At 40.3% G+C, this 16,655-nt stretch overlaps 1 protein-coding gene and 1 long non-coding RNA gene across 2 annotated transcripts in view; one reads left to right on the top strand and one right to left on the bottom strand.

Moving 5' to 3' along the window:
- The window catches only part of ATP13A4 (ATPase 13A4), a 157,967-nt gene extending 147,414 nt beyond the window's left edge, over positions 1-10,553 (bottom strand). The window contains exon 1 of the mRNA XM_023214899.2: positions 10,396-10,553. Coding sequence (XP_023070667.1) covers positions 10,396-10,455 — 60 coding nt within the window. The 5' untranslated portion in view covers positions 10,456-10,553. The remainder of the gene's footprint in view (positions 1-10,395) is intronic.
- On the top strand, positions 9,079-11,248 carry LOC111544372. The gene is made up of 3 exons (XR_002732130.1): positions 9,079-9,171; positions 9,374-9,434; positions 9,936-11,248. It is a non-coding gene; the product is annotated as an uncharacterized LOC111544372 (long non-coding RNA).
- The last annotated feature ends 5,407 nt before the right edge of the window (positions 11,249-16,655 follow it).

Genomic DNA, 16,655 nt, shown 5'->3' on the forward strand with positions numbered 1-16,655 from the left:
TCTGAAACCAGGATTCTACATTAAAATCAAATGCAATTAATAGCTAGTGGAGGAGAAGAAAGTCTTACCTAAGAAAACTACAAGTATAAGACAGATTTGGCTGCCACAGAGAGGGAGAATACGAATATTGAGAAAGCACTACTCCCTGAAGCTAAGATACAAAGGGATTGGCTAAGACTAAGTCTGGACAAGTGCAACAGATAACCTTATCTACCTCTACTACAAGCCTAGCAGAGTCATAAGCCCAGGAGGATACCACTGGGAGAGGAGCAGGAGCACAAAGAGAGACCACTTCTGCAATACAGGCATGCATAGATGACTAAAAACTGAAGGTGTATCCAGATGTTTTGATTTCAACACCTGTGATCCTAATCACATCTATGCCCAAAAGATCAGAGATTTAAGACTTGTACAAAAAGAGACCTGGAGGTGTTGTTTCTCACAAGTTCAAAATAAGCCCAAAGTATAAAATAACTGCTAAACTAATGAGTACTGTGTGGGGCTTATGTAGCAGTACTAGTACTTGTACTAGTAATAACAGGCTACATCAAAAGCATAAAGTACACTGAGTTATGAGCAGAAGGTTTGAAGTCAATCTGCCTATGCTTAAGTTCTGTTTTTGCTGCTTCTTAGATGCCAGATTTGGGTAAATTATATGGTTTCTCAGTGCCTCCTTTTGTAAGATTGAGGTTAACAACTCACTTGAGTCAGGAGAGAAGAGAGAAACTCTTGTAATACATGCGCACATGTTTCAATTCATCTCATCAGAAATATATCAAATAAAGTCAATGGAACATGTTAAATATAAACATGAAATATGATACAGTCTCAGATCTCTCCATCTACCAAACTTAATTCTTGGATAGTATTGTTTTAGAACTGGCTTCAAAACATTAATCATTTTTCACAATATTATCTTCTAAGTACTGATTCTGAAACTCGAGTACCAGAGTTTCAAAATCCTTCAGCCATAGTTCCCCAAAGAAGGCAACAGATTCTGGAAATGCTGAAGTGATTACAGTTTCAGCCAGGGCCCTGCGTGTGTACCCACTGAAATCAGAGTGTCCTGGCCTGGGAACATTGTATTTCTCTGGAAAGCATTCAGGACATTTGGGCCTCCTCTCTATTCTTTTTCTGAGGGATCATTTCAGGTACAGCTGTACTCATTGTCCATAAGAATAGCCTTAGGCTGAGGGAAAAGTTGAGGAGATGGTGTTCTGAGCTGCCTTTCAACTCTACCCAGCCTGTGGTTTCAGGCAGCTTACCAAGGTTTATATCAAGGGCACTCAGAAATAGCTATGGGCCAATTAGTCAAGTCAACCTAATCTGTCTAGTCTTTACAAAGCCTTGAAATGGGCACCCAAAATGAATCTCTTCTGGATCCATCAGCAAATGACCAACTCCCTCCCCAAAGTGCCAACTCAAGTTCCTGTGCTCTGTCTTCCATGGGCCTGAAGACCCTATACGGTTCAGCATTAGTTAATTATTGGCCAATAGATTTACTCCTTATTTCTTTCTTTATGAGTAATTGACACAACTGCCATAAATTTCCAGTTCCCATTGATATAATGTTTCCAGATATGTTTTTTTCTTTCATTGACTAAAAAACTCACAGCACTTTGAAAAGAAATTGAGTATTACTTAAATTTCTTAAGATGTTTCACAGCGGTTTTATCTGTTTTAAAAATGTTTAAATTGTGCGTGTGTGTGTGTGTGTGTGTGTGTCTTGGGGTCAAGAAATCATCTGTATTGAGCCCTGGTTCAATCCACTATGGAATTATTATTGAAACTGGCCCAATTGTCCCATAGAAGTGATCTTTACAGTCTTTTAAAATAAAAATACTAAAATTGACCCAGGTCTTGAGATTAAAACTTACATTTGGCCCTCCCTCAGGAAACCCACCCTCAGGACTCCTGAATAGTATCAAGGAACTGAAACTCACCAGATCGTCACATTCAGGCAGTGAGAAACCAGGTCCCTCATCCCTCATGATTTCCTTACCCTTCCCTGATTCCTGTTTACCCAATGTAGTCACATTCCTTTCCTGCTACATAAACCCCAATTGTAGTCAGTCAGGAGATGGATTTGAGACTGAAGTGCCATCTCCTCAGCTGCAGCACCCAAATAAAAGCCATCTTCCCTGGCAATACTTGCTGTCTCACTGATTGGCTTTCTCTGCAGGCAGCAGCAGGACCTAGACTGAAACCCTGGTGTTTGAGTAACATTATCTCCACCTTGTAAACAGGCCAATGTTAAAGAGAGGTGAAGTGCTCTAGGGTTGTAAGAATAAATCATGTTAGAACCAACACAACAATGCTGGTCTCCAGCCTCCTAATGTTACATTTCTTTCGATTACACCCTGATGTTTTTTCTACCATCAACAACTAAAGTAGCACATCCAAAATTTAACAAAAACAATAGGGCACAAACCATTATTTAAGGCAAGGACTTAAGCCATAGCCTGCCACTTACTTTGCCAAATGAACCTGGTAATGTCATTTCATCTCCCTATGCCTAAATTTTCATATTCATAAAAGAGAGATGATAATTCCTTAGTGGGTTGCTGAGAGGATTAAATACATTACTATGTGTAAAGTTCTTAGTCCAGAACTTGGCTCAAATCAATCGCCATTTAAGTATTTGCTCTTACTATTGCCATCCCTACTCTCAACTTGTTCCTACTTTTCTTTTGGGGATTAAATGGCATTATCATCTTTCCTAATTGGACAAGCTAAGAACCTTAGAGACATCCTTAATAACTACTCATCCTGTTACCTCTTCTTTCTTACCTCCCAGTCTTTGGATTATGAAGTCTTCTTCATTCTATCATCTAAATATCTATTAAATCCACTTTTTACTCAGCATCCTCTCTGACAAGGCTATACAGTTTAGTCCTATTCCTCTCACCTGGACTATTTCAAGTACCTCCTCACTGGTCTCTCTTCCAACCAACTTTGCTCACTCCATGATGTAACATCCTTTAAAGCATCCTACCATATTACTCCCTGCTTCAAAACTCCCAGGGGCTTCCACATTGTGTCAGCCAGGCTGGCATCACAATCATTCTGACCAAGTCCAGCTCCACCATCAAAGATTCTAATTTAATAGGTCTAGAATGGGACCTAGGAATCTATTTTGTGTGTATTCCCCTACCTGATTCTACAGATCAATATTGGAGAATCATTGGAAAGGATATTCATTAGAATGTCTTATGAAGTTCTTCCAAAATCTTACTCCCACCTCCAGGGAAATGAAATGTCATCTTTCCCCTTGAAGTTTTCTTTGACTGAATTTTTCCTTCTTCTGTGTTCCCACAGCTCTGTATGCATAGCTCTCAAAATGATACCTGTTATATCACACTTTCATTGTATTTGTACCCCTGGGTCCCCAACTTGCAGGGACAACCTCATGGGCACACAACCTGTGCAGTCACACAGGGCCCTACACTCAGAAGGGCCCTACCCTTGGCTTAATGCTCTGCTATCACCATCCTGAAATTCTTAATAATTGTTGAACAAGGGACACCTCATTTTCACTTTGCACTGGGTCCTGCAAATTATGTACTCAGCACTGCCACTCGATTGTGAGCTCCTTGAAAACAGAAGCTATTTGCTATTCTTTCAAATTCCTCCTTAGTTAGCACAGAGGACTCCTGGCAAAAAGTAGAAGTTTCTTAAATATTTGTTGAATTTATACATGAATGGATGAAAAGATAAAGTATCTCATAGAAAAATAGTATAGTATGGCTAATTAACTCGGAAGAATAAGTTTTTTTATTCTTGGGGGAGAGAGGAACTAACTGATAAAATCCTGAGACTATTGACCATTAACCACTCCAAATAAATAACATAACATTTTTTAGGTTTATTTTTAAATTACTCAAACCACTCCTACTTTTGAGCCCTGCTGCCTCCCTGTTCTCAGAATGCAAAATTGCAGTTAATGGAGCTTGCAATTATGCTATCATGCCCTGAGTTTTTGTGCCAGGCGCTGTGTTAAATTCTGAGTGTAATGGGAAGGGGAAAGGAGAAGCCAAGAAAATGTGAAATGAGCAGGGTCACTGTCTTCAAGAAGCAATTAAATTTCACTCCTCTAAAATTTATATCGAAGATGAGTTGACTTCATGGGAGTTCTGCAGCAATGAATCGAGAATAAAGACACTAGACTTGGCCAGTGGCCCAGCTTCCTGAACATTTCAAACGACAAAATGTCTCAGCCTGAACACAATTCCCCCACTATGAGATCTGTGGGTTCACTAGTTAACATTGGCAACTGCCTCGGAGGTGCTCATGGAGCATAATAAACAAGTGGCTATTGAGGTGGGGGAGGTGCTTTTGCTCCCGGGTGTTAGAGAAGAAAAGACGAACATCAGCTATCAAAGTGAGCCGAATAATTGGTGGAAAAAAATGTTCCTAGCTCCTGCTGAAGGCATGACAGGACTTCCAATGTGGCAGCGACCACACACCACCCTGCTGCCACATTACGTGTCCGTTGCTAGGTTCTCCAAAATGACACGGAAGTCCAAAAAGAGTTTATCGTGCTTTTCCACTACTAGTTTTTAGTTACCCACTACCGGTTGGTACGATATCAGTTACAAAATTAAGAGATTCTAGTTGAAAACATATAAATGCCAATAAACATATAAAGATGTGTTCAACTTCAAATCAAGGAAATGTAAAAATAATACAGCCACAGAATATCAATTTTGTATACTGAATGAGCCAAAGTTAAAAAGACTGATAATTTTCAATGTTGGCATGAATGGAGGAGAAAGCAAGTATTCTCAAAAAAGACTGCTGGTCTGATTATAAATGGGTACAACTACAACTTCTGAAGGGTAATTGGGCATGATGTGTTAATCCAAATTGAAAATGCATGCCCCCTTTAAGGCAGTAATAATAATTCTAGGCCCTATCTTAAGGAAATAATCTGAAAAACAAATAAAAGCCTAAGTACAAATTTGCTCATCACAGCCAAAAAAACAAAAAATTAGACATAATACACGTGCAACATGGGAAACCTGCTGATACAGTATAATTCATCCAAACACAACTTGAACATTGAAATAGTTATGTGACACTCTAATTATCAAATATATATATATATCTCCATAAGGCATTTGTAGGTATAATGGAAAGGCTAGTTCTTCTTTTTAAAGTAGAGATAGAATCACTCCATTTTTGTTAAAAAATACATATTGACCAGGTGTGGAGGCTCACTCTTATAATTCTAGCACTCTGGGAGGACAAGGCTGGTGGATCTCTTGGGTCCAGGAGTTTGAGAGCAGCCTGGGCAACATGGTGAAACCCCATCTCTACATAAAATACTAGAAAATTAACCAGGCATTGTGGCATGTGCCCGTGGTCCTAGCTACTCAGGAGGCTGATGTGGGAGGATCACCTGTGCCTGGGAGATTGAGGGTGTGGTGAGCTACGATCACACCACTGCACTCCAACCCAGACAGAGACCCTCTCTCTGAAAAAAAACTAACATTAAAAAATACATATTTCCAAGTATGTGTATGTATTTTTTAAGAATATAAATTTTAAATCAATACAATAATTTTGTTTTGCCATGATGCAAACAAACGGATGATATCCAAAAACAATATTCACATTGTTTTTTCACATGTAGGGGGGAAAAGGGAGATTATGAGGCAATAATATGTTCAGTGATGTCCTGGTAAATATTTAACAGCTGGCCTTCAGGTGGGCCAGGGTAGAAGTCCCGTTGTAGTATTTACAGATTCCTGTGGCATAAATATCACCAACCTTATTTATTTCAAGCTACTAATGTAATGTCACTGAGTTAGGAGTTGGGAAGAAATGGAAAGAAATACAGTTGCACCATGCTGTGTAATACCACTACCTCGTATTTCCATGACACAGATAAATTAGATGCAAATAATCTCAAAAGCATAGATAAGTATGAAGATAGAGCAAAATAGAAAGTGATGAATTTTATGTTTTTGTTTGTTTGTTTGTTTGTTTTGAGACAGAGTCTCACTTTATCCCCCAGGCTGGACTGCAGTGATACGATCTCAGCTCACTGCAGCCTCAACCTCCTGGACCAAAGCAAGCCTCCCCTCTGAGCCTCTCAAGGAGCTGGGACTACAGGTGCATATCACCACGCCCAGACACTTTTTTTTGTATTTTTGTAGACAGGGTTTCACTATGTTGCCCAGGCTGGTCTGAAACTCCTGGGCTCAAGCAATCTGCACACCTCAGCTTCCCAAAGTGCCGGGATTACAGGCGTGAGCCACGGCGCCCGGCCTGCATTTCTTATTGACATGTCTGGTGGTAAACTCATGAAGCATATTTACTTCATTATTTAGATCCTTATTTGTCATTGCAATATTTTACAATAAACACATGTTACCTTTATAATCAGAAAAGAATTCAAAGGGTTTTTTTTTTTTTTTTTTGGTCTTATTTGTTAAGGCCTAGGGAAAAATATCAGGGGACATTAATTTTTAAGTCTCACTGGAACAAAACACTTCCCCAAAAGATTGATTGTGTTAAGGTGCAACTAAAGAGTAATGTTAGAATCAATTAAGCCATATGATACCTTTGCTCAGTCATGGTATAAGAAAATGGTTCTAAATTCCTTCAAAATAGAAATAAAAAACGTCACGACTCAACGAGGTTTGTGCTCCCACCCATTCTCATACACTTCACAAACAAAGAAGCTGAAAGGTTGGTGTTTTCCCAAAGTATGCACAAGGTAAGTAGAAAATAATCCAGCTCCTCTCCATTTATAAGTAGTCTCTATGGCCTATGAATAAAAGTACACATTCTTGGCCAGGTGCAGTGGCTCATGCCCATAATCCCAGTACTTTGGGAGGCCAAGGCAGGTGGATCACAAGGTCAAGAGATCGAGACCATCCTGGCCAACATGGTGAATCCCTGTCTCTACTAAAAATACAAAAATTAGCTGGGCGTGGTGGCATGCACCTGCAGCCCCAGCTACTGAGGCAGGAGAATCACTTGAACCCGGAAGGCAGAGGTTGCAGTGAGCTGAGATCACGCCACTGCACTCCAGCCTGACAACAGGGCAAGACTCTGTCTAAGAAAAAGAAAAAAAAAAAAAAGTACATATTCCTTTTGGTATAACTGAATGGCAAGAGATGACCTCATTTTTATGGGGTACTATTTATTCAATTGGTTAACTGCTAAGGCCCTGGCTCTTTCTACCTTTATTTAGATAATAGCAGCTCACACTTCGCCAGAACTGTATACTTCTCAAAACATGTTCATATGGATTATCCCCACTGATCTTCATGAGAGCTCTGTGAGTCTGGTAGGGGTAAGAAGGACCAGTCCTATTTTACAGGTATAAAAACCGAGGCTAGAGCAGGTAAGCACCAAGGCCGGTGAGAGCCAGGCCTCCTGTCCTGTCCCAGTGCTCTCCAGGAGTTTCCTCCTCAAAGCCTTTCTGAGGCAGTCATTTAGGTGAACATTCCCCAAAGGGCACTTTCTCACCTTTCCTTCCTTCTCCCTCCAAAAGCCTCTTTCTTCCTTTGGCCCCTGTCTCATTTTGCACTTAAAGATACTACTTTCAGGTCACCTAGGGTTGCTTTTTAGCTCCTGTTTGCTTTTGTTTATTATTATTATTATGTATGTATTTATTTATTTTTATCTACTTATTTTTGAGACAGCGTCTCTCTCTGTCACCAGGCTGGAGTGCAGTGGCGCAATCTTGGCTCACTGCAACCTCCGCCTCCCGGGTTCGAGCCATTCTCCTGCCTCAGCCTCCCAAGTAGCTGGGACTACAGGTGCGCACCAGCCTGCCCAGCTAATTTTTGTATTTTTAGTAGAGATGGGGTTTCACCATGTTGGCCGGGATGATCTCGATCTCTTGACCTCGTGATCCGCCTGCCTTGGTCTCCCAAAGTGCTGGAATTACAGGCATTAGCCACCGCACCCAGATTGTTTTTGGTTTTTTAACTCTAAAATGGAAGATAATCCCAGGCACCTTTAGCCCTCAGAATATTCTTCTTATTTGACACGAGGTCTAAACCCTAGAATGTTGTTTTCTCTTGAAATTTTAAGTAATTTCTACCACAAGAGAAATTACATTTGCAAAGTTTCAAGTAAAGTATATTATAAAGCACAAGCCTAAACACTTTGGTGTGACACATTTCTAGACCTGGAAGTCAGAGGAAACAGGCTTATTTAAGATACTCAAATTATCTTGAAGAAAATAGAAACTCAAATTATCTATAACAGAACAGATCCGGAGGAATATGAGAAGACCGGATGTTGACGTTCTCCTTAGCTTTGTTTTTTGAAGGAAGGGAACGTGTTCTCTTATGGGTGCAATGTTCTCTGGAAGAACTGGAAGAGGTATCAGTGGGCTACGCTCAGGTCCAGAGACAAAAGAGCTATCAACCTAAACACCACTGTGTGGTACCTCAGCGCCTGGACTTACTGGTTGATGCAACCTTCGGAAAATTCTGTGTGCATCAATTTCCTCATCTTTAAAGTAAGAATCACAGCATCTACCTCATAGGGTTGTGATGAAAACTAAATTAGCTAGTGGCCAAGAAAATGCTGTGTATACTAAAAATCACTACAAAATATGTAGAATATATGTATATATATAGTTTGATAATTTTTAAAGTTTACTGCTCTGGGCAAGGGATGGAGGAGTGAGTTAAAAAAGAACAGAATGTCAGACACAGCAACAGGCAGGTGGCCAGGTTTCTGTAGGCACAAGAGGATGGAGAGCTCAGGAGTGCATACTAATTGCTGCACCTCTGCTGAGACTACTGGCCAAATGACTGCCCACCAGAAAACACAGAGTCCCTTTCCATAGTAAAAGCCCTCTCCTAACTGGGCTTCCAGCTGCCTACAAAACTAGGTGGACTTCCTCATGCATCTGATGGTGCCGTTCTGAAGATGAACTGTTAGTGAATTGCTTTGGTGGAATATGTACGCTAGGGAAGAGGTAACAGTTTCCCTACAACCATGAATGTCTTCTGGAAAATAAATGGTTCTTATTGACACTTGAAAGACAAATTGTCCAAGAGCAGAAAGGGGTGTACTGAAAAAGAGCGAGTATATTTCTAAATGAGAGAGAGAGAAAAAAAATGTTTCAGAGGAGGCAGCCTCTGCCTTCTGGTGAAGAGTATTCAAGATGAAGATAAACTTTTCAACTTAATATCAAGAGTAATGAAATATTCACTTCCTAAAGAAAACTCTTTAAAGAAACAAAGACGATATCCAATGTGGGCTAGCAAGTCATTTCTGGTGACATTTGTGGAGGGGCTAAAGACAATTCATTTGGCAGTCAAATCTGAATGAAGTAAAGGATATGGTTAAGAAAGGCACCTCAATTAATGTGCCTTTCACTTCTTTATAATTCTTTCAGCTTTGATAGCAGAAGGGATCTACTCTTGAAAGTCCAAAAAATGTTGTTGCTATAGGAACAGGTAAGCAGATTAGACTTGAAAGACCAGTTTAGGAACAAAGAATTTCATAGTCAGGGCTAAAGCAATTAACCAAGAAAAACATTTTAAGTAAATATCTTTCAGGTTTGTTATTTACATATTAATTCCAGGAAGACAAAATGTTATTATTGAATGAGAGCATCACATTTTAACATTTTAATTACATCATTACTGGCATAAAAGACTATGCTTACACAATTAGCAGAAAGACCTTATTAAACAGAAGTACACATTTCTGACTCTCTCGATTACATTGTAATTGAGAAATACAGTTTTAAATTCATCCTGAGCATGAGTCATCTTGGATTTTCCTATAGTCCTCGAGATAGGAGTGCATCTAAAATAAAGGAGATAACAAACTACCGAAAGTGTTCTGTAACCAATCTCTATAATGAGGAAGCCACACAAGTAAAATTCTAGAAGAAAACAGAAATGTGTATAGGCTGATAATTGTTAATACTGCATGTCTTCCCTGTCCAGCAGACTCAGTGAACAAGACATGTCAGAAGAGAAGGCTGAAGACCTAGCAGCATGTCTGCTTCTTCCTACCAGGGAATACACTGCTACTCACGTTAGGGACTTCCTAAAATTGTTAGGTGTTTTGAACAGAACTGGCTATACCACTGAGGCTCAAACAAGAATCCTAACGTGGCACGGTGCTTCTCTCCCTCTCTGTTTTCTTTAAAAAGAAAACATTATTGACAAGATAAATACAATATTTTCATTCTAGCAAATTTCTGCTGTCAGAGGTTATATTTACAGGATAGAGAGATTTCTTAAACATGACCTTTTCTCATGTAATACCAGAGTGAAATTGCAGAGAAGTCTGTGTATGTGTATGTGTGGGGTGTGTGTGTGTGTGTGTGTGTGTGTGTGTGTGTGTGTGTGTGTCTCGCAGGCTGAGGAGTGGGATGGGAAGAAGGGAATGTGGCTAGAATCTTACCATCTCATTCTCTTCTCCTTCATTGAGCAGAGCGTGCTGGCCCTTCTCAAAGTGTCCCATGAAAAAGTTATTCCACACCTCCTCCCTGACCTTGCCGGGCAGATGCTTCCAGGATGAACTCCAACTCGCCGAGCCACTGAGCCACCGCACCTCCTCAGCTGACTAGAAGAGTTAATGATCCTCCAGGTTAAAACTCCTCCTTGAGCACACACCTTCTCTCAACAAACGACAATACTTGGCAAACTGAACTCCTCCCACAAGTCACCCTCTGCTAGGAGGAATTTCTGGCTGCTCCCTGCTTACTGCGTCCTCTCAGAGCAGCTGTCTCAAAGGAGGCTGCTCCCATGCCGATCTTTTTGTGCCCAACTTGCAGGGAAAGAACTCATTGCCTGCCCAGTGCCTGCCAGCCTCAGACTTCTGACTGCAAATCCAACAGGACAATACAGAGTTGGCAGGACCCTTCTCAGGAGCGAGGAGCGGGTGCAAGAACTCCCAGGTCACTGCTTTATTCAGAGGACCTAAGGAATTGGGTTGAGAGGAAGGGCACAGAGCTGCAGATTTTCTCTGAAGAATGAAGGCTTCGATCCATAGGTTTCTAATAGTACTCTCATTCAGTTTGCTTACAAAAGGTACAGATTATCACTTATTCTCTTCAAAAGGTATCTGTAATCACATTTCCTGGTATATGCAAAAAACATTCTATTTAAAGTGTATGTGAAATTAAGTTTACTTTTCTGAAACACATGTAGAAAACGAACAAAGGTAACATCAAACTAGTCTAGGTAGTCTCCTTTGACTAAAATACTGATATTCCAACACTTAACAAAGTCTAGAACTAAAATATTCAAATGACTACATGGTCAGACTCTTTTTTAATTTGTTTACACATTTATTCAATAAACATTGCCTGAGCACAGGGACCACCTAAAAATGTTAAGTCATATTTGCTGTCCTCGTGTTGATGTAGGGATTCACACTTCCAAACAAATATGATAGAAAGTGGATTGTTACTATAAGAGCTGGAACAGAAGCCTAAGATAATGTTAGAAGTCCCAGCGTGGTGTAGAGAAACACATCCCTACCCTAGCTCCGGCAAAATATCTGGATTCCAGCTGCTTGTCTGCACTGGCCTTGCTATGTGACCATTTAACTATAGGAACTGGCTCTTCTTCTCTGGCACCACCCACCGGGACTGTTGAGAGAATGGAGTGAGATCTTTGTGAAGGTACATGGTACGGCAGCGATCAAGTGCTGTTAGGATTGTTAAACTAAATGTGCAACTGAACAGTAGGTGGTAGCACACAGTGGTTAAGGTCATATGCACTAAAGTCGGAAGGCCTGAGTTCAAATTTGGACTGTACTAGGTGGTCGTTGTGCTACCTTGGGATATAACGAGTTATGCAAACTCCATTAGCCTCTATTTGCTCACATGTAACATAAAGATGATGATAATCGAGCATATGTCCTAAAAGAGATTTTTAAGAAAGAGTGCCTGGGAAATAATAGGTGTTCAACAAAAGATAGTTATTTTTACCTTCACCATGTCCACTGTCTCTCCCTCAAGCTACATTGGCAATGATATCTCCAACCTGACCCAAACAGCCCTAATGTGACCAGGATCAATGTGTGCGTGTGTGTGTATGTATGTGTGAGTACGTTGTATGTGTAAAACCTTGAGCAAATAGTAAAGTATAAGATAAACATAAAAAGTAAGCTAAGTAAACCCATTGTAATAGTAATTACAAAATATATATGTATGTATGTTTATATGTGTGTGTGTGTGTGAATACATATATATAGTTCTCTTGGTTTCAAACATTTGCTAGCACAATTTAACCAAATAAATGAAAATAAAATTAACATTTTATCACAAGGTCAAAATATAAGAAGTGCAGGGTTTCTTTTCAGGGGCGCAATAAAAATGTTCTAGAACTACTGATGGCTTCACAAATTTGTGAATATACTAAACCTCGCTGAAATGTATACTTTAAAAGGGTGAATTTTATGAAATGTGATTTATATCTCAATGAAAAGATATAATAAAATTTAAAATCATACCTCAATAAAAAATTATAACTCAAAAAACCTAACTGAACATTTAACAGCCTTACTAGGCAGTAATTATATATTCAGTACAGAAAAAAATATAAAACATGCATATTCCAAATTTCATCTCAACTGATGGAGGTTGAGGAGTGTTAGTATGTGACGTGGCGAAACTGTATCAGTGCTCCTGGCCAGGTGAGAGAGAAGCAATTCATTCTCCTGTTTATCACTGGCAATATTTGCACTGTTTTCTTTTGGCTGGGTTCCTGAATACCCTTGGTAACTCATGCACCATTGTGAGACTGAGATGAGTGTGTAACTGATTAACAGCTAGAGAAGAAACTGTACACAAACTTACCCCATCAAATAAATCAGGTCATGCTGTTACAATATTTAAGCCAAACTTGAAAAGGAAAATATGTAAGTCCCTATGAACATTAAAAGCTTTTATAAAAATCAGGTGTCCATGGAAAATTATTTTCCACAACCTGGTTCAGTAGAGCTGAGGACTCCAATAGTGAGAGAGTTTCTTCAGGCTCCTTGGGAGTTCTATTGGTAAAACATCTAGATTCGATCTATGGCAACACTACTTATGGACAGCACTCACCCTCATTTAGTGCTTTTGGTCTACAAACGTGAGCATATCCAGAAACAGGGGGAGGTTGTGAGGGAAAGCAAGGAGAACGTTTACCGAACACTTCCAGATACGAGGCACAACTCTAAACAGTTTATACTCACTGTTGCACGCAGTCCTGACAAAAGCCTCTGTGGTTGATACTATTCTGATCATTCTTATTTGACAGACAAGGAAACACGGTGCAGATATTAAGTAATTCGCCTACATTCAAACCATTGAGTATTCGGACCTAGTCAATGCAGCTCTCCCAATCCATGATCCTAGTTACTGGACTAATACCTCTTCTACACGTTTATTTGGCACATCCAAAGTGCTCTGCAAAGAGGTTTGCATTTCTATGACCAGAAAAGGCTCTTTGTGAAGGAAGCATTTTGAGAAAGGCCTTGGAAAGAGTCAAAAAAGACTTCAACAGGTGGAGATGCTGAGGCTCAAACAAAGAGAGAGGCCGCAGGAAAGAGCATGTGAAGCAAGGAAGTCATCAGAGGGAGAAACACATGGTCATGCTGAGAGCAAGTCCATCAGCCCCACTGCAGCACGGGGTGCACGAAGGAAGAAGAGGGGAGTGACATGTGGCAGGGACATATGGACCAACGCCATGCATGGAGGTCCTGAATGCCAGGTCTGAGTCTGAGCTTAGTGCACAGAGTGGCAATAACATGGAAGGCAAACTGAACTCCATAAATATCCCTATTGTTCCTGATCAGCCTGTGCGCTCATATTATAGGAATCAGGTGCCAAAGCAACTCGGTCCTTCTACGTAGTACTGTATTTATGTAGACAGTTTTCTTGAACTTTCTAAGTTAGTCTTCTATTTCTCTTTGGAACCTTGTTTGAAAAGGTATTCTTGAATTCAGCCTCTCTTTCCTTAATTGTGCCTGTTCGATATTTCTATTCTATACTCTGCATGCCTCACAGGTTATGATGTGGCTTAGTAAGAGTGGCAGATGAGGATTTGGTGTGGTCTACATTCTAATCTTGACATTTTCCTGAAGGATTCCATTCACTAATTCATTTAACACGAGTTTGATTAACTTCAGTATACCCAGATCTGTAACACATGAAGAATACAGATTTAATAAATTATGCCCCCAAAAAGTTAAGTCCATTAAGAAATAAGACCAACACCAAAATATAAATTCCGTGTAATATGCTAATTACACAAGAGTGACAGAGGAAGTTCAAGTAGAGAGTTAGGCCAGGAAACCCTCACAAAGATAGGAGTTTTACGCTGGCCTAGATAAATACAGTATTATTAACAAAGGAGACAGAGAGCAACGGCACAGACAAGGGCTCCCACAGCCCATCCTGGGGCTATAAATTATACACATATATTGATACCTTAGAATTGAGGGGAATGTCCAAGAGGAAAAGTTCCTTCGTTCGTTCTCTGATTCTCTCCCTGAACTGATTTTTCCTCAAATATTCTCTCCCAAATAAGAATGGGAACGGAAAGTAAAAAAGATCAATACTTAGCTACCTCTGCTGATGCGGCATCTTGGTTTGCTTTTGATTATCTTAGGAGCATGCCTGTTGCTCTGAGCAGTTCTCAACCTCTGTGAGCGTCTAGAATAGATGTTCAATGGAAGTAATGGCAGGACCGGTTTCTCTGCCAGGACCGTGGGGATGCTGATGCTTACTTGTCTGGCCCATTTAGCTTGTGTGATGATAAATGGTAATAATGTTTCATTATATGTTAACTTCCATCTTTCATCTGAGAACTCACAGCATATTACAAATATTATTTTTTGCAACATCTCTGTGAAGTAGGGAGGTGAGTAACATCATTGCCCCCATTTGAAAGCTGTAGGAACTGAGTCATAAAGAGGTCACAAAGAGCTGTTCAAGGTCATGTGTTTTTGGCATGGAGAGGAACCTGAAACAAGTGCAATATCTCTGCTTTGTCATCATTGGCAATAACTTGGCTCAATCTTCCTCCTCAGTCCCCATTACACAAATCTCGTATTTGTAAAGTACTTGAAACCTTTTGTTAATAGAACTTTATCTGAACTCAAGGCTTTATGGTTATTAATAATTATCCTAATCTGCTCAAAACAGTCTGTGGTAGCAAGCAAAGATGCGATATCCCAAAGAGGAATTACCTGCCTCAAGGTGGTGGTACAAAGTCTAACTGAATTAATTAATGTTTGTAAAACATTTAGCAACCCTTAAATTAAAGGGTCTGATACAAAGATCCAGGGACTCCCCATTAATTACAGAAGAAAAGAGCAGGCTGACGCTGTCTCTGCTTCTCAGAGGACTTGCTCTCAAATATCCCCGTTCAGCACCGGGTCTGTTCTCCTCCCAGTGCCTGGGGGTGGCCTGTTGTTTCACTTTCAGAAGAGCCCTCTTGGCTTTCTGTTATTTCCAAAAGTAAGAAATTAAAAGCTCCTCTCTGGAGGCAAGGCAGCTCCCCTTCTGGGAAGCTTACCTCAGTTGACAGCTGTTATAACAATTCCAGGTCATTCAGGATAACCTATAAAAACAAAATCAAAAAGAGACAGTCCCCAGGCAGAAGCTTCATGTCAGTGTACTTAATTTTGAGAACTTTTAACCCAAAAATTTGAATATACAAAACAATACAAGTTAGGGTGCGATTATTAACAACCAGAGACTATTAGAATTAGACTGGGCCTTAGAAATTACTAAGTTACCCTCATTGTTTCTCAAGTGAGAAAAAAGTTACTAGATGACTGTGTAATCATTTGTTCAAGATCACAATATGTGAAAGCTAAAATTCTCAAGTCTTATATATGATACACTTCACACAGCATCATATTACTACTCACTTTTTTTTTTTTTAAGACAGGGTCTCACTCTGTCACCCAGGCTGGAGAGCAGAGGTGCAATCATGGCTCACTACAGACTCAACCTCGTAGGCCCCAGGGATCCTGCCAGCTCAGCCTCTCAAGTAGTTGGGACTATAGACAGGAGCCACCATGCCAAACTAATTTTTGTTTTTGTTTTTTGTAAAGACAAAAAACATGTCGCCCAGGTTGGTCTTGAACCCTGAGCAAAAGCCATCCACCCACCTCTGTCTCCCAAAGTGCTGGGATGACAGGCGTCAGCCACCATGCCTGGCTGCTATTCACTTTTTATAAAGGGATTAGAATAGGATACTTTGAAACAGTATCTCTAGAATATTTAAGAGGACCTTTTTTGCTAAGTATAGATTTAAATAGAACTTTTCCAGAACGCACCAATTGTGTAAAGCCATGGCCATATCACTGAATCGTAGAGCATATCCCATTACTTAGGTACGATCCAGAGGGCTTAGGACAGAGCATTGGGCCCACCCACTGGGGTGAAAATCTGTGCTTGGGGAGATGATGATATTGCAGGTACCTCTAAAGGAAATTTAATCTACCAGGCAATTGAAGCTCATAGCAATTTTTGCTCACAGCTCAGGGGAACAGTTGGCCAAGAGGGAAGGAAAGAAAGGCCATAAGACAGAAGCAGAAATGTGCCCAAGAAGCAGTTAGAGTCCAGCAATGGGGCAGGTGATACTTGGAAATCCAGACAGGAAGCTGGCTCCATGGAGTCTGTCCTCTGGTGGCTAAGCTCCAATCAGAAACCTCGG

Source organism: Piliocolobus tephrosceles, chromosome 2, assembly GCF_002776525.5.
Source record: "Piliocolobus tephrosceles isolate RC106 chromosome 2, ASM277652v3, whole genome shotgun sequence".
Classification (NCBI taxonomy): Eukaryota; Metazoa; Chordata; class Mammalia; order Primates; family Cercopithecidae; genus Piliocolobus; species Piliocolobus tephrosceles.